The 13,094-nt window shown below is 41.8% G+C and overlaps 2 protein-coding genes and 1 long non-coding RNA gene across 6 annotated transcripts; 1 reads left to right on the top strand and 2 right to left on the bottom strand.

Annotated features, from left to right (window-relative positions):
* Positions 1–1,324: 1,324 nt before the first annotated feature.
* Positions 1,325–4,088, top strand: LOC108952196 (uncharacterized). Its single transcript, XR_001976816.2, has 2 exons — positions 1,325–1,985; positions 2,791–4,088. It is a non-coding gene; the product is annotated as an uncharacterized LOC108952196 (long non-coding RNA).
* Positions 4,089–4,739: 651 nt separating this feature from the next.
* Positions 4,740–5,837, bottom strand: LOC135630951 (LOB domain-containing protein 37-like). The gene is made up of 2 exons (XM_065138279.1): positions 5,530–5,837; positions 4,740–5,444 (listed from the first exon to the last, which is right to left on the bottom strand). The coding sequence occupies exons 1-2, from the start codon at positions 5,711–5,713 to the stop codon at positions 4,999–5,001; spliced, it is 630 nt and encodes a 209-aa protein (XP_064994351.1). The 5' UTR covers positions 5,714–5,837; the 3' UTR covers positions 4,740–4,998.
* Positions 5,838–6,576: 739 nt separating this feature from the next.
* On the bottom strand, positions 6,577–13,094 carry LOC103975633 (BTB/POZ domain-containing protein NPY4). Of its 4 annotated transcripts, XM_009390649.3 has the most exons (6): positions 12,515–13,094; positions 12,327–12,391; positions 11,180–11,855; positions 10,307–10,376; positions 8,103–9,284; positions 6,577–7,443 (listed from the first exon to the last, which is right to left on the bottom strand). In XM_009390649.3, the coding sequence occupies exons 3-6, from the start codon at positions 11,239–11,241 to the stop codon at positions 6,862–6,864; spliced, it is 1,896 nt and encodes a 631-aa protein (XP_009388924.2). In that variant the 5' UTR covers positions 11,242–11,855; positions 12,327–12,391; positions 12,515–13,094; the 3' UTR covers positions 6,577–6,861. The 4 variants fall into 4 exon arrangements, with proteins under 4 accessions (XP_009388924.2, XP_009388923.2, XP_064995478.1 ...); XM_009390648.3 differs by lacking the exon at positions 12,327–12,391; XM_065139406.1 differs by lacking the exon at positions 11,180–11,855 and having other exon boundaries at positions 12,515–13,089.

Genomic DNA, 13,094 nt, shown 5'->3' with positions numbered 1-13,094 from the left:
GTATCACTTAACTTGAAATGTTGAATATTTATTTTTAAAATTTATTTGCAAGAAAAATAAATAAATAAATATGCTTAAATGGGAGGTTTGATTATAATTTACTATAAAAATATTATTTAAATAAATATCATTATTGATTTATGATAAAAATAATAAAAATATACTTTTATATCAATTATAATATTCTTAAATAGAGTTACAGTGGCTTTGGCACCTCCACCAAAATACTATAGGTCTATTAAAACATATAACTGGGGGCAAATGAATACAAAACCTAACATAAATGAGCTCATATATATATATATATATATATATATATATATATATATATATATATATATATATATATATATATATATATATATATATATATATATATATATATATATATATATATATATATCAAATGGGAACCTTTATTGGTTTGAAAATAAGAATAATTATGAAAATATTAATATTAGTGGTGAAGAAATATATTGTTGACATCTTAGTTAGTCCAACATTATCTGAACTCATGTGTAGAATTGTTTGAGATACATTTGAGGTTCAAATGTCGAGCTCTCGATATATCTCATATAAAAAGACTAAGATTGAGAAATATTTTCTAACCTAATTTTTTCGATACCAAAATTAGTAACATGAGATATATAGATGCAAATGCTAATATTCCAAAAAGATAAATTATTTCTCTCAAAATTTACTTTTATAATTGATTATAAAGGGAGTAAAATATTTTATGAAATATTTTACGGGAAGAGAACATCTAATTACCTCTAATAGTCTCTTATTAACCTCTTATCCATATCGGCGAGAGGCAATCTATAATTGCCTCCCTCAAGACATTGTCCCGACAAGAAAGGTGTATCTTTTTTTTTTTAATCTTAATCATCATGATTACATGTGATATGACAATTGAGTGACTATATACTCTCTATCAATTAGTTATAATATTTTTTATGTCTTTATCAAAACATTATAAACATATATAAAATATTATAACCGAAAAACTTAGATTGATTCATGTAAATTGGTTCATAGGATATATCAATAGGTTTATCATCGTTATTTGCTTAAATGAACATTTTGATGCTCTTTGGAAAATATGAAAAAATACTTATGGAAAAAAAAAACAAAGAAGAGAGACTTTACTTGAAATTTGTCCTAAAGTATATATATATATATATATATATATATATATATATATATATATAAGGGCAAATACTTTGAATTTAGCAAGAGTAAGTATCTAAAAGAAATCATGAAAAACGCACGTGCTCTCCACGTATAACATGAATAAAATAAAAAGAATAAAACAGATGAACGGTTGCGATTTAGCTTGAAGATATACGCGGACGCTGATGCATCGAGGATTTGGCCTATCCGCCGAGTTGTACGTCAAACGTTTAAACGGACGCTCTTCACAATGATTGTGGCCGGTTGCGATTGCCGTCGCCGCCGCAACGACCGGCACCACCACGTTGAATCCTCCAGCGTCGAAGAAGAACAGTCCATCCTCGAAGCTTCCTCTACTTCGTCTACCGCTCCTTTCTCCTCTTCTCCGGTTACTTTGCGGCGCTCCCACACTTTCTTTCTCTCGTCATGTCCGTTGGCACTGCATCAAACACCTACCATTAACCAATCCCGACCGGCAAGTGCCCTGCTCTGCTGCCATTGCACTATGTACCGTCACAACAACCCTCTACGGCTCCTTTCAGCATGATTTCTCTCTCCATCGAAGCAGCAACATTCGAACTTCCTCGCTTTTACCCGGTCGGAAGCCAACGCCCTACCGGTGTTCGGCCTATTGCGACCGTGGAACTGCCGCCGAGGAGACATGACCTTTCGACAACTCCACAGCCTTCGGTGACCACAGCTTCTCGCTCGTTGCCAATTTTGTGTGATGGACCAACAGCCGGTTGTGCTGGTTGCTGGAATTAACATCACCTGGCCACCTCCTCCCATCTTGTTGTGGCCGAGAAATCATGGTGAGTGACCCGCTTTCTTCTACTCTTCCGATACTGATCGTCTGCGCAATTGTGGAAATCTTGTAGACTTGTAGAAAGCTTGGAAATCTACGCTTCGAAGTCATCTTTAACATTGTAGATTCATCAAATCCATTAACTGAGAACCAAACAACAACCTATGAGTCTCAAAACACTTAAATTGCTTCTTATGTCCTCGTTGTATTTGCATCAGATTCTTCCTGACATTTCTTGCATGATTGAAACAGTATTCGGAATTCTATGACATCTATACTTATTTATATCAATGTTTTGTAGATATTGTAGGACACTTAAGCAATTTATATGAAGTTTAACCAATGATGTAACACATGAGAAACATAAGCATACTGAGAGATGAGGGCAGAGAGATCACAATGTCACTTAAAGCTTTCCAGGTACTTACAATTTTCTTTTCAGCTGCATTATGTGATGTTTAAAGTAACAAGAAATGTCAAAAGGAACCTTCTCACTTCTGCATATCCAATACTTGCATATCCAATATATCTGAGAAGATGCAAATACTTCTTCTCTGTACCTTCAGGAAAGCATAAACAATCCTCCCAATTTCTTTGTTATCAGCAGTCTCTCTGGCACTTTTGTCTGGACATTGCCATCAGGAGATCTGTAGCTCATTTTTTCTCACTTCACTGGACTGAAACTAATTGTTCTTTGCTTGATGAGCCATGTCAGAGATCTTTTATCAATAATAGTGGATGATCATGTGAAGCTAAATCACCTCAACTTTGTTTGGATTTGGATGTCCTGTTAATAGAAACATTTGATCCAGGTTTGGTGGTTTGCTGTGGTACATGACACAATAAGCAGCAGATCAAGCCTGTTTGGTAGCCTGTTTCTTTTGGTCAAACCTCTTATGGACACTGATAAGTTGACAGTGAGACTAGCAATAAATGACTTATGCTGGGCTGTAGAAGAGAAGCCTGAGTGAACTGCCACCCACCTTATTATGCCTACGTATCACAAACAACACCCACATCTTCAGGAAGAAGATCAGGTCTTTGTGATGGTGCTTCTCATTAAATATTGGCAGAGCTACCAAAAGAACTTTCTGCAGAGCAAATTCAAGTTGTCCATGTGAAGGCATGATCTCATTTTCTCATGCCTGCCTCACATGACCTGTCATGGTGTACTCTCTGTACATGTATTATAAACCATCTCTTTGGGGTTGATTGGATATGTAGGTCCCAAGTGTACCTTGCTGATGCTGTACCAAGGGGCATCTTATCTGCTTCCGTTGGAGTCAACACTGGCTCTTGTGCATGGAAGGTGATATCTATCTATATAATACACATCTGTAATGGGATGCACTTAGTGGCCAAACTTGTTCTAGATTCTGAATTTTTTGAGTGGCAACACTTGTCTCTCCCTCAGGATTATTGTATTCACAGACTCCAGAGATAAGATGCCTTGGCTTGATGTTAGTCCTAGACAATAGGTGGGATATATTTGGGGCTATGACTATGAGAACTTCCAAAGGACAACATCCCTTGGGCATCCACAGAGCTGTGAATAAAAAGAAAGAGTGAATTCTGGAGGCCAAACTGAGTGGATAAGAACAGCAGCAGCAGCAGCAGCATGCAGACCTAATCATTTGCCACTCAGATCCCAACTTGTTGGATAGACATGGCCTGGACCCCCACAAGAGAAAGAGCATGAGAAGATGGTCTTCTTTTTAGGCATCGATATCTCCAGCCATGTGCATAGACAGCTCCATCTGCTACCCATTACATTGTCAAGTTGACAAAGGCTGTCAGAGCACATATGACATCCCAAGGCAATATTAAATCTCAAAGAGTTTGATGCTCCATATCCCATAGGATAAAGCTGTGTGTAAATGTGATGGTAGTGAGAGGCACTTGTTCCTTGCCCAGATAGACACAGTCACCTGGACAGGATCTCTTTTCCAGAATGGAGGTGCTCATGCCACAGGATGTTGTGAGGTCTCATTTTAATGGCTGAAGAGCTCAGGAGGAGCACACATGCCACATATAAGGAGAGCCTGTCCATCTTTATCAGTGAGATCTTTTTTTTTTTTTTTCAATGGAAACAACAAGAGGTTTGGCTTTCTTTTGGCTGCAGCATCTTCTTATTCTACTCATTCTACTCTTAAGTGGTGCACTGCATAGATAGATAATGGTAAAACAAGCAATGGAGATCTAGTGAGGCAAACAAGGATTCTTCGTTGAATAAATACATTGTCCCTTTCCTCCAAAGTTCACGGGGGCAAATTGCACCACCGGCTAGTCTTCAAAGTTAGATCTGATAATAATAATGATGAAAACAATAAATAACTTCTTTGCAGACTCCAACGCAGATAGCACTGAACTTTGTCGAATCTATTGGGACCTATTAATTAATTAGGTGATTAAATCCATCACTTTGAGGAAGCATTTGAGTAAGTGCTTGTGACGAAGCTTCCATTTATTTTCTCTCTCCAATTTCCCCATAGTTTGATTTGAATATAAAAATAAATATTGTGAAATTGATTTTGATCAAATCGCTTAATCTTCTAAATTAGAAAAAGGGAAGAGACAGAAAAGCCATGAAGCATAATAATCATCTCAAATTTCGGAAAGAGAGAAATCTGTCATGGGATATGGGTCTCTGCATGCAAGGCATGTGAACCATCATGAACATGAACATCTCGGCTGGTTTGTCTCTCTTTCTTGCCTCTGTTTCTTCTGGTTGAATTCGATCAAAAGAAAATACAAGAAAAAAGAGGACAAAATATGTTTAATTACTTGGTGGCTTAAGCGGCCCAGCACAAGGACAAAGATTAATGGCACAGGCGGGAAGAACACACGCCGATTGTTTACACCCAGTGGATCAACACAAGTCATTTTAGTCGGAGGAAGAAGAAGCGAGGCAGATCGTCGGATTTCCTTTCCAGGGTGCTGTAACACCTTCACCGGAAAACCAGAAGCCGCCGATGATGTGTCCCATCCTTTTGGCACGACGACGATCAGCCGACGGATCCTTAGGCGAAGAGATTTAGAAGCGTCGGCTTCTCCTCTGCCGTTTTATCTCCGGTACATCCCTCGTTCGTCGTCGTCACCGAGCTCTCCGACGTTGCCGACGGCGTAGACGCGCGCCAATTGCCCTTCCCCTGTGCCTCCGGTGAAAGCGGCATCAAGCAGAGGTCCAGATCGAACTTGGGAGACACCTTGCTCTCCGGATCCCTCGTCCTCTTCCGCGGCGGCGAGGAGGAAGAAGACGACGCACCTCCCTTCTGATACCTGTACAGCTCCTCCACGTCGGCATCGCCGCCGAGTTCCAGCAGCGGTCGAATGGTTCCGCCTCCCAGCACCGTGTCCACCGCCGCCTGGCACAAGTGCCAGTTCCCGGTCCACAGCAGCCCCGTCGCGCCGTTGACCGGGTTGATGGTGCGGCCGCACGCCTCGTAAAGCAAGGATCGGAACGCAGCTGCATAAATGATACGGAGGAGGAAGCTTACGACCAGGGGGTTTTACTCTGTAGAGGTGAGCACTTATGAAGTGTACATGTATACCTGGGCGATGGGAAAGGGGGACGGAGGAGAGGAAGGAGAGGAGGGTGGAGCGGCCGACGAACTTGGCGACGAAGACGGTGGCGTGCGCCTGGGCGTCGGCCCCATCGATCCACTGGATGCACGGACGGAGGACGCAGGTGTCGCTGCAGCCCTTGCGCAGTACCCGGCAACCGCTGCAGCTCATCGTCTACGTATTTCTCATCAATTGCAATCGACTTCAGCAGTAGCTCTGCAACCGGGAATCACAGGACGATGGCTCCTTCTCCGTTGTAGCGTCGGATGTGTGGTGGGAAGTCACGGCCGAGGGGCCAAAGGAGCCCATTATATATACATCGAGAGAGAGAGAGAGAGAGAGTAAGTTCCAAGGTTATGGGGCGGAGAGAAGCGGCTCCATGTCTCCGCGGAAGCCGGTGGTGGACGTCTCTGGACGCGTTTCCACCGTCGGATTGCGTGATGGAGGGGGCGATCGGACCCGACAACTCGGCTGCTACGGACTCACTTGGACGGGATCCGGGTTGCATGGCGTGAGGGATTACGTAGGCGGGATGGCCAATTGGTATGCATCCCCTGGGGGAAGCCATGGGTCGCGTGTCCTCTACCTTCTCTTCAACACCACGGGAGGGGACGCAGCAGATGCTGCCGCACCCGATCGAGCGGGTCAACATGTGCTGCGGTGGTCCATCCACTACGAACCAAATATAATAATACTATACATATATCACAGTGAAGTGACGTACTTTGACGTGTCAGGAAAAAGAAGGAAAACAACAAGGCAGAAGGCAACGCAATAATCTAACAGATGAGGAGCACACATGCCTGATTTAGATTTTATTCCTGATAAAGCATAGAAAAATAGATGAGGTCAGATCTAGTTTGATGCATCATATTCACAAATAAAAATCGACATTAACATTAGGATACGTCTCACACACTGCTGTGACATGATGGGTTTCCTTTCAGGAGAGTTTGAGGCAGCAACTTGGACAGGAGTCAAATGCTTAGAGTGTTGATTCCCTGGTAAGTAATACCAGGAGTCATTCATCGGACTGCTCATTTTAATCCACATTTGTAAGTCATCCTTTGGAATACAATCCAACAAGTTTCATACAAACATCAAATCTCAGAGAGTGGCTTTATGTAGCTACAAATTCAAATCCCAACACCTCTCACATAAGACTACACTGAGAACAGACATCTTATGGTGCATGGACAAAAGCTGGTTATCATTCATCCACCAAAAAAAACGAAAAAAAAACACTATCAAAAGGCTAAAGACATGGCTTCTGCTTATCAGGTCCTCAAAAAATAGTATGCTTTCTTTCTATCTGCTCACTATGAGACCGAATGCCTTGTGTTCCTTGAATGAGTAGACTTGGCTTCCTCTTGATTGCTGGAGTCGGGGCTCTCGGACATGTCCGAGCTGCTGTTTTCGCTGCCTTGCCCTTTGCTTGACCACAGCTTGTTCAGTATCTTCTTCGACATCGGAATTCCCTTGACTTTGTCATTGGCCTTATCATCACCATGCTTATTGACATCACCACTGCCGCTGCTCCGCTGACTCCCTCCACCTCTGCTGGACAAGTTCACAGACTTGAGAGAATTCAGGTTTCCAGCAGTAGTCGGGACACCATCCCACTCGTCCTCGGTGTTGGTTGTGATGGCTGATCTGGAACTTCCATAGGAACCACCATTTTCCCGGAGGAACGCCGCCCTGATGTTTCCAGGGAGCTCGGTTGCACCACCGGCCATAGCTCCAGCTGCTCGCATCTGCTCAAAGAAGAGAACTTGGACCACCACACGAAGAGGAAGCCGCTCGTTTTGCACAGCATGTATGCATGCATCTGCTGAGAGCTTTTTACAGTCCATCAGAGCACATATTTTCTTCTTTTCGCTTTTTGTTAGATCTGGATGCTCCTGCACAGCATTGGAGAAACATGCAAGGGGCTTGAACAATCAATTGCCGTACCGTAAAACCTTCAGATGGAGTGCCAAAAGATTGTATAAATAGATGTTGCAAAGCTTAGAACAGAAAACTAATTCATATCACGTCCATAAGTACATCAAGGTTGCTCAATTTGTTAACTGATTTAGAGGTGTCTCACATGTCAACGCTGCTGAAAATTTATTGTGAAGAACAAGGATAACAGGACTTAAGACAAACGTTGCCAAGGATCACTAATGAAGTGCAGTTAATGATGAACACAGAAGAAGAGACGATTCCAAAGATCCTAGAAGGGTATTCTTGGATTGTCTTTAATGGAAGAAGTGTCTTCCCTACAACTATTCGGATGGAAATAATTAAAAGGACTTCAAACACTGATCTCCTCCACGATACTATAGATGAACATCATTTATCTACTATAGTCATATTCTTGGTGAAGAAATCGAAGTTTCCACCTTGTTTCTTTTTATAAGCCAAGATAGAAACAAAACCCAGCTAAAGCCAGGATGCCTAGCTGTTTAGTGTGTATTGCTGTTGTAGTTGTTTTAGCTGCCATTAAAGCGTCACTGTAGCAGTGTCAAGCATAAGAAATCTACTGTGATTTAAGAAGTGCAGGATTTTGAGTTATTACCTTCAGATACGTATCGATAGCACAGTAAAGTCCATCATGCACTGGCCTTGATGCAGCTGAAACCAGTCCAGCAAGTTCAATAAATTTTGAAAGAGGTAGATTGGGGTCTTTTGCAATTTCAGCAAGGTACTCGTCAACCAGCTTTGCAACAAGAACTTTCGAACCTGCAGAAACAAAGATCGGGCTCACGATCTCCACAAGTTCCTCGGAGGCCTCAGGACTGCTTTGTGTAGTGCCACTCTCCTGCATCACAAACTCCTGGACAACACTTGAAACTAGGTCGACATCGTATACAGTCTCTCCTGCAGCAGCAGGTATCAAAAGGTCAGACACAGGAGCTTCATGTAACTGGCATCCGATTCTCTTGATCAATTCCTTCTTATATATTTCTCCACATTCCAATATGCTTGCAGCTCTTAACATCTTGAGCAGGAAACTGCATGAAACCGAACCTAATTCTGTTGGTAATAACCAAACAATTGTTTCGAGCACCGTTCGAGTCTTCATGGAATCACTTCCGCAGGTTACTGTACCCTTGGAAAAACCTGGAAGCCTCCTGTATGCATAAGCTTTCAGCGCTTCTCCGATCACAACATCTGACATCTTCCCCTCGGTCTTGATGGCAACTATAACCCGCTTATATAAATCCACTTCTAGATCACATAGGTCCTCAACCCACCAATCTTTGGGCACAGATTGTTGTTTCCTAACACCATTCCAGTGTGAATCAAGACCATTTTCAGATGGAAGTTTTCTCCTGTTGTAGGTGTAGGACCACTCAACATCAGAAGGATCAATGGATGCTTTGGAAGCTATAGAGTCAATGCAGTTGCTGACCACCTTCAAGTCCTCTGCCCAAGGTAGCAGAGACTTTGTTGTCTGAAGAACAATGATGGAATCCTTCCAAGCACGTAAAATGCTGGAATTCAGGAACACATCGATTTTGTAAATGAGGTTCCCCTTCTCAATGGTTTCATGCATTTCAAGATACTCTGCCGCGCAGCGAGCGGCAACAACGTTGTATGCATTCAACGTGACAATCATGCCATAACAAAATTTAGCACAAATTTCAAAGGCAGCAGGACCACCTGGAATATCAGGTATGTCAATCTCATCACTGTTTTCCTCGTTTGTAGCTGCCACCAACTTTTGCAAGCGAGGACTTTTGGATAGAAGAGGGAACTGCATATTAATCGTCAAAGAAAATGAGTATTATACATAAATGAGACAGTTTGGGTAGGAATATGATGTCATATTAGCAACCAACATACCGGATCATTGAATATGATAAACATGGTTGACATTTGTGTCAACTCATTACGAAAGCAGTTTCCAATGGACGGGAACTACTTGCGATCCAGGATAGCAGATATGGAAAGAATTACTAAATTAAACATGCACTGGATGCACTAATTTTAACACTTCGATTTATGAGAATAATTGATGTCAAAGGATGATAGGTCAATTAAGAACAACAGGATGAAGCAGAAGATGCAAAACATGTCCCCAAATTGAGTGCATCAGGATTGATAGTACTGCCAAATCGTAGGAGGAACACAAATCCAAGTTGATCATAGCCAATACGGAGCTCAAAATGCAGATCAATAATACAAATATCGGGAAACTTAAACAGTAATGATTCATGAGTTTAAAAAGAGTGGAAATGTGCAAGGAATTGCTAGCTTCCTTTACTTTTTTCCCTACCACAAGTTCCTGGGTTTGCTGGCTAAGATCATCAACCGAACTTCATACTAGTAAGACCAGGTGACATGGAAATTATGTATAGACTTCATAAGCCACATGTAGCACAAGGTATGCAAAGTGTCCTATAATTCAATGAAATCCCATGTGGCGGCATGGGGACATAAAAAGGAAAGAGAGGGATGTGTTTCCTTGCTTTTGGCATAGCAGGCCTCGCACCAGGAGGCCTACATGACAGGCCATTATCTCAGAGACTAACAGTGAGTTACACAGGATTTTTCTCCACAGAAAAAAGATGGGCATACCTAAAAAAGATGAAGAGAACAAAATCCTGACAAATAATACCTAAAAGATTAAGTATCCATTACAAAGATGTTCTTTCTGCATCAACTGGTATAGGACAGTAGACACACTACATTCAGAAGTCATATATATATATACCTAGGTGTTATAAATAAATTGTTTACAAATAAAACTTTCACAATAAAGAGTACGGTCCGTACCTTATGCAGATAAAACTTGACATCTCCTACATTAATCACAATGTCAGTAGCCAGCTCGGTCGCAACGAACCTGGAAATGCAATTTTGAAAATTAGCTATCAGAAAATAAGAATTTGATGATGCAACAGAAAAGGAAATCATGTCTAGAAGGCGTAAAATAGGGGTGGGTGTTTGTGCATGTTAGAAATAAAACTAGAACAATCTGAAACATGTAGACGAAAGAATCGACTGATTCTCGATAGGCTGAGAATCCATCATATGACATTGTATTAATGAAGCAACAGGAAGTTCCTCCATATACAGACTCTTTGAAACAGTATATATTCTTGTACTAATAGTAACTTCCATAAGAAACACTTTTTATCTCTAGAAGTATCACTGCCCAAAAGAAAACATCCACGGTAGGCGTTTACAATTCCCGGACAGCAAGTTCTCAAGTGCAAGTAGGAGTAAGAGAATGAAAATTTACCATAATACAATCTCTTTTTGTTTGATGTTGGCAAGTTTTTACTCTCTGTACCTCTCTTCCCTCTTTCCCCCATTCTTCTATTGGTGTTTGTTATTCTTCCATTGTTTAATTTAGTATTTGGCGCGGAAAATTAGTTCTGCTGTAAGAAACAGGAGCAATTTTCACCAAAGAAATTATTCACTGGATCAGCTGGAAGCGTACACAACCTTCCGGACAGAATCGGTGGAAGCAGTTTGCAGACAAGATCTATGGTAAATCAAGAGAAAGGTAGTTGTGATGATAAAAAGAAGCCACTTTACATATGATCAAGAATCAACATAGACAAAGAGCAAGATGCTAAATGGGTTTCCTATCAGCTTCTTTTAAATTCTTATGTATAAATAGCTAGCTAACAAGGGCTTTACCTGATATTGTTCCCATCGGCTTGAAAGGCATCAGGCTTTGATCCAAGCTTCATATACTTCATCTTGCCAAAACAGAAAGGGAAAGAAGAGAAAGAAAGAACCAAAGGATCTTTCCACCTGGATCTACAAGAGGTTTAAAACCCTTGTCCCCTCTTAACTCAACATGAAACAGTCACCCAAGATGCCCAGTGATCATCAAGCACTGCAACCATGTGAAAGGTGTTTCCTGCAGGTCGGTGAGCGGATTTTCCCAGCAGGAAGAACACCAAAAGGCAAATATTTATGCACGACAAGCTAGAAGATAAAGAACATGGTCAAGGTGGCAAGTGTTTCTTCCTAAGAAGAGCAAATGGGTCTGAGATCCCACATAGAAGGACAGACAGGGCCACAGTGCCCACCGACTCTGGAGGCAGGCAAATAGGTGGAGCACAGGAGCAGCAGAGCAAGAGGCTCTCTAGATCAGTAAACAATTCAATTCACAATAAATCGACACTGCTCTCTCAAACTGTTACTCCTTATTCCTGCTAGCCTTTTCCGATTCTATCATTCCCCTTCTTCTTATTCTTCTGCTCTGTGGTATCCGAGATCTGGTGATGGTATCAGTCTCGGCTGTCCAATACTAGAATACACAGTCCTCACCGACACTATCCGAGTTGCCTTGATCACCATTTATTGCCTGCAAAGAGAAGACATCACCTCGACAGTGAGGGGTTGGGGAACAGTGAAACCACAGACAGTGGGCATCTTGCTCCAGCAAAAGAGATGGGCTTGTAGGGAGACCATCACAAAAACAACTTCTGAAGGATTCCTATCATCAATCCGAAAGAAACCACAACGGTCCATAGCACTGAAACAAATGCTACAGAAAAAGAAGACAGAAGAAGAGAGAGATGAACTAGAAATTACCAGCCAAACACCAAAATTAGATCAGGGAAGTTCATAGCTCAAATAGTACATATCTGTTTGCTAGATCTCAAAAAGCTACGGATCATAAAAGAACTGAAGATCCATAAGAAATGTAGCAGTGAAATGACTAATTCTTCAGGAAACTACATGAGCCAAAAGAGAAGGAGAGGAAGTAACAAAAATAAAAACCTTGCATCAGATAAAGGAAAAGGAAAGCAAAGGAAGGTCAGAGATAGCCAACCTCCAAAGATGAATTGAAGGAGACTCCGAGGGGTTCTTGGTGAGTCAGGTAGCCAATCTACCGGGCTGATTAAGGTGGGGAGCGAAGGAGGAGAGGAATTATAGCAAAAGAAATAACAAGTAAAAGAAAAATAGAAGGAAAAATGAGGAGGAGGAGGAAGCAGTGACCTCAAAAGGTGAGGATCTTACCATCCCCCAGATGACCCACTGTGATCACTCCAGAAGCAGCAGCAGCAGCAGCAAAGCCCATCATCTTCATCATGGCCCTCTGTCAATCTCCTTGCATCCCTTGTCAGTCCTTCCCTTGATTCCACACCACCACCTCGCTCCAAATAAGGGAGATAAGTGGGCTAAATAATAAAGGAAAGTACCACCTACGTGCAGTCACCACAATGGCATGATGCCAGTGGAACAAGACAAAGGTTGAACTGTAGAAGACCACCTCTGTCACTCAACAGGTCGTGTTTCTCTCTCAACCGGTGCCTTGTGATGGCGCCAACTTGGTCTCGGATCAAATGCCCTGTGCTTCTTCTCCTCCTCCAAGGCTCCGAAGGCTGCACCCCATCATCCTCTTAGTTCCCTCCTCTCACCACCAGCCTACAACTTCGGATTTGGTAACAGCACTATCTCCTGTTACATTCTTTAAGATCTTAACCACTGTGTTGACATTTGTGGCCCCTAACTTACTAATTTCTCGAATCATTTCTATTTCTTTTGCATGTGATACTACTGATAGCATTTGCAAAGAGAAGAACTGTTCTCCATTGAA

The sequence above is a fragment of the Musa acuminata genome, chromosome BXJ3-2, assembly GCF_036884655.1.
Source record: "Musa acuminata AAA Group cultivar baxijiao chromosome BXJ3-2, Cavendish_Baxijiao_AAA, whole genome shotgun sequence".
Classification (NCBI taxonomy): domain Eukaryota; kingdom Viridiplantae; phylum Streptophyta; class Magnoliopsida; order Zingiberales; family Musaceae; genus Musa; species Musa acuminata.
The sequence above is the reverse complement of the archived record's forward strand: the minus strand, read 5'-3'. Positions and strand labels throughout refer to the sequence as shown.

Bases quoted from the DNA above. Each gene is read 5' to 3' on its own strand.
- LOC135630951 (XM_065138279.1), bottom strand. From the start codon at position 5,713: ATGAGCTGCAGCGGTTGCCGGGTACTGCGCAAGGGCTGCAGCGACACC. The intron at 5,445-5,529 runs GTATACATGTAC...TCATTTATGCAG, and splicing joins CCCCCTTTCCCATCGCCCAG to CTGCGTTCCGATCCTTGCTT.
- LOC103975633 (XM_009390649.3), bottom strand. From the start codon at position 11,241: ATGAAGTATATGAAGCTTGGATCAAAGCCTGATGCCTTTCAAGCCGAT. The intron at 9,285-10,306 runs GTACGGACCGTA...ATTAATATGCAG, and splicing joins TCAAGTTTTATCTGCATAAG to TTCCCTCTTCTATCCAAAAG. The intron at 7,444-8,102 runs GTAATAACTCAA...AATGCTGTGCAG, and splicing joins CTATCGATACGTATCTGAAG to GAGCATCCAGATCTAACAAA.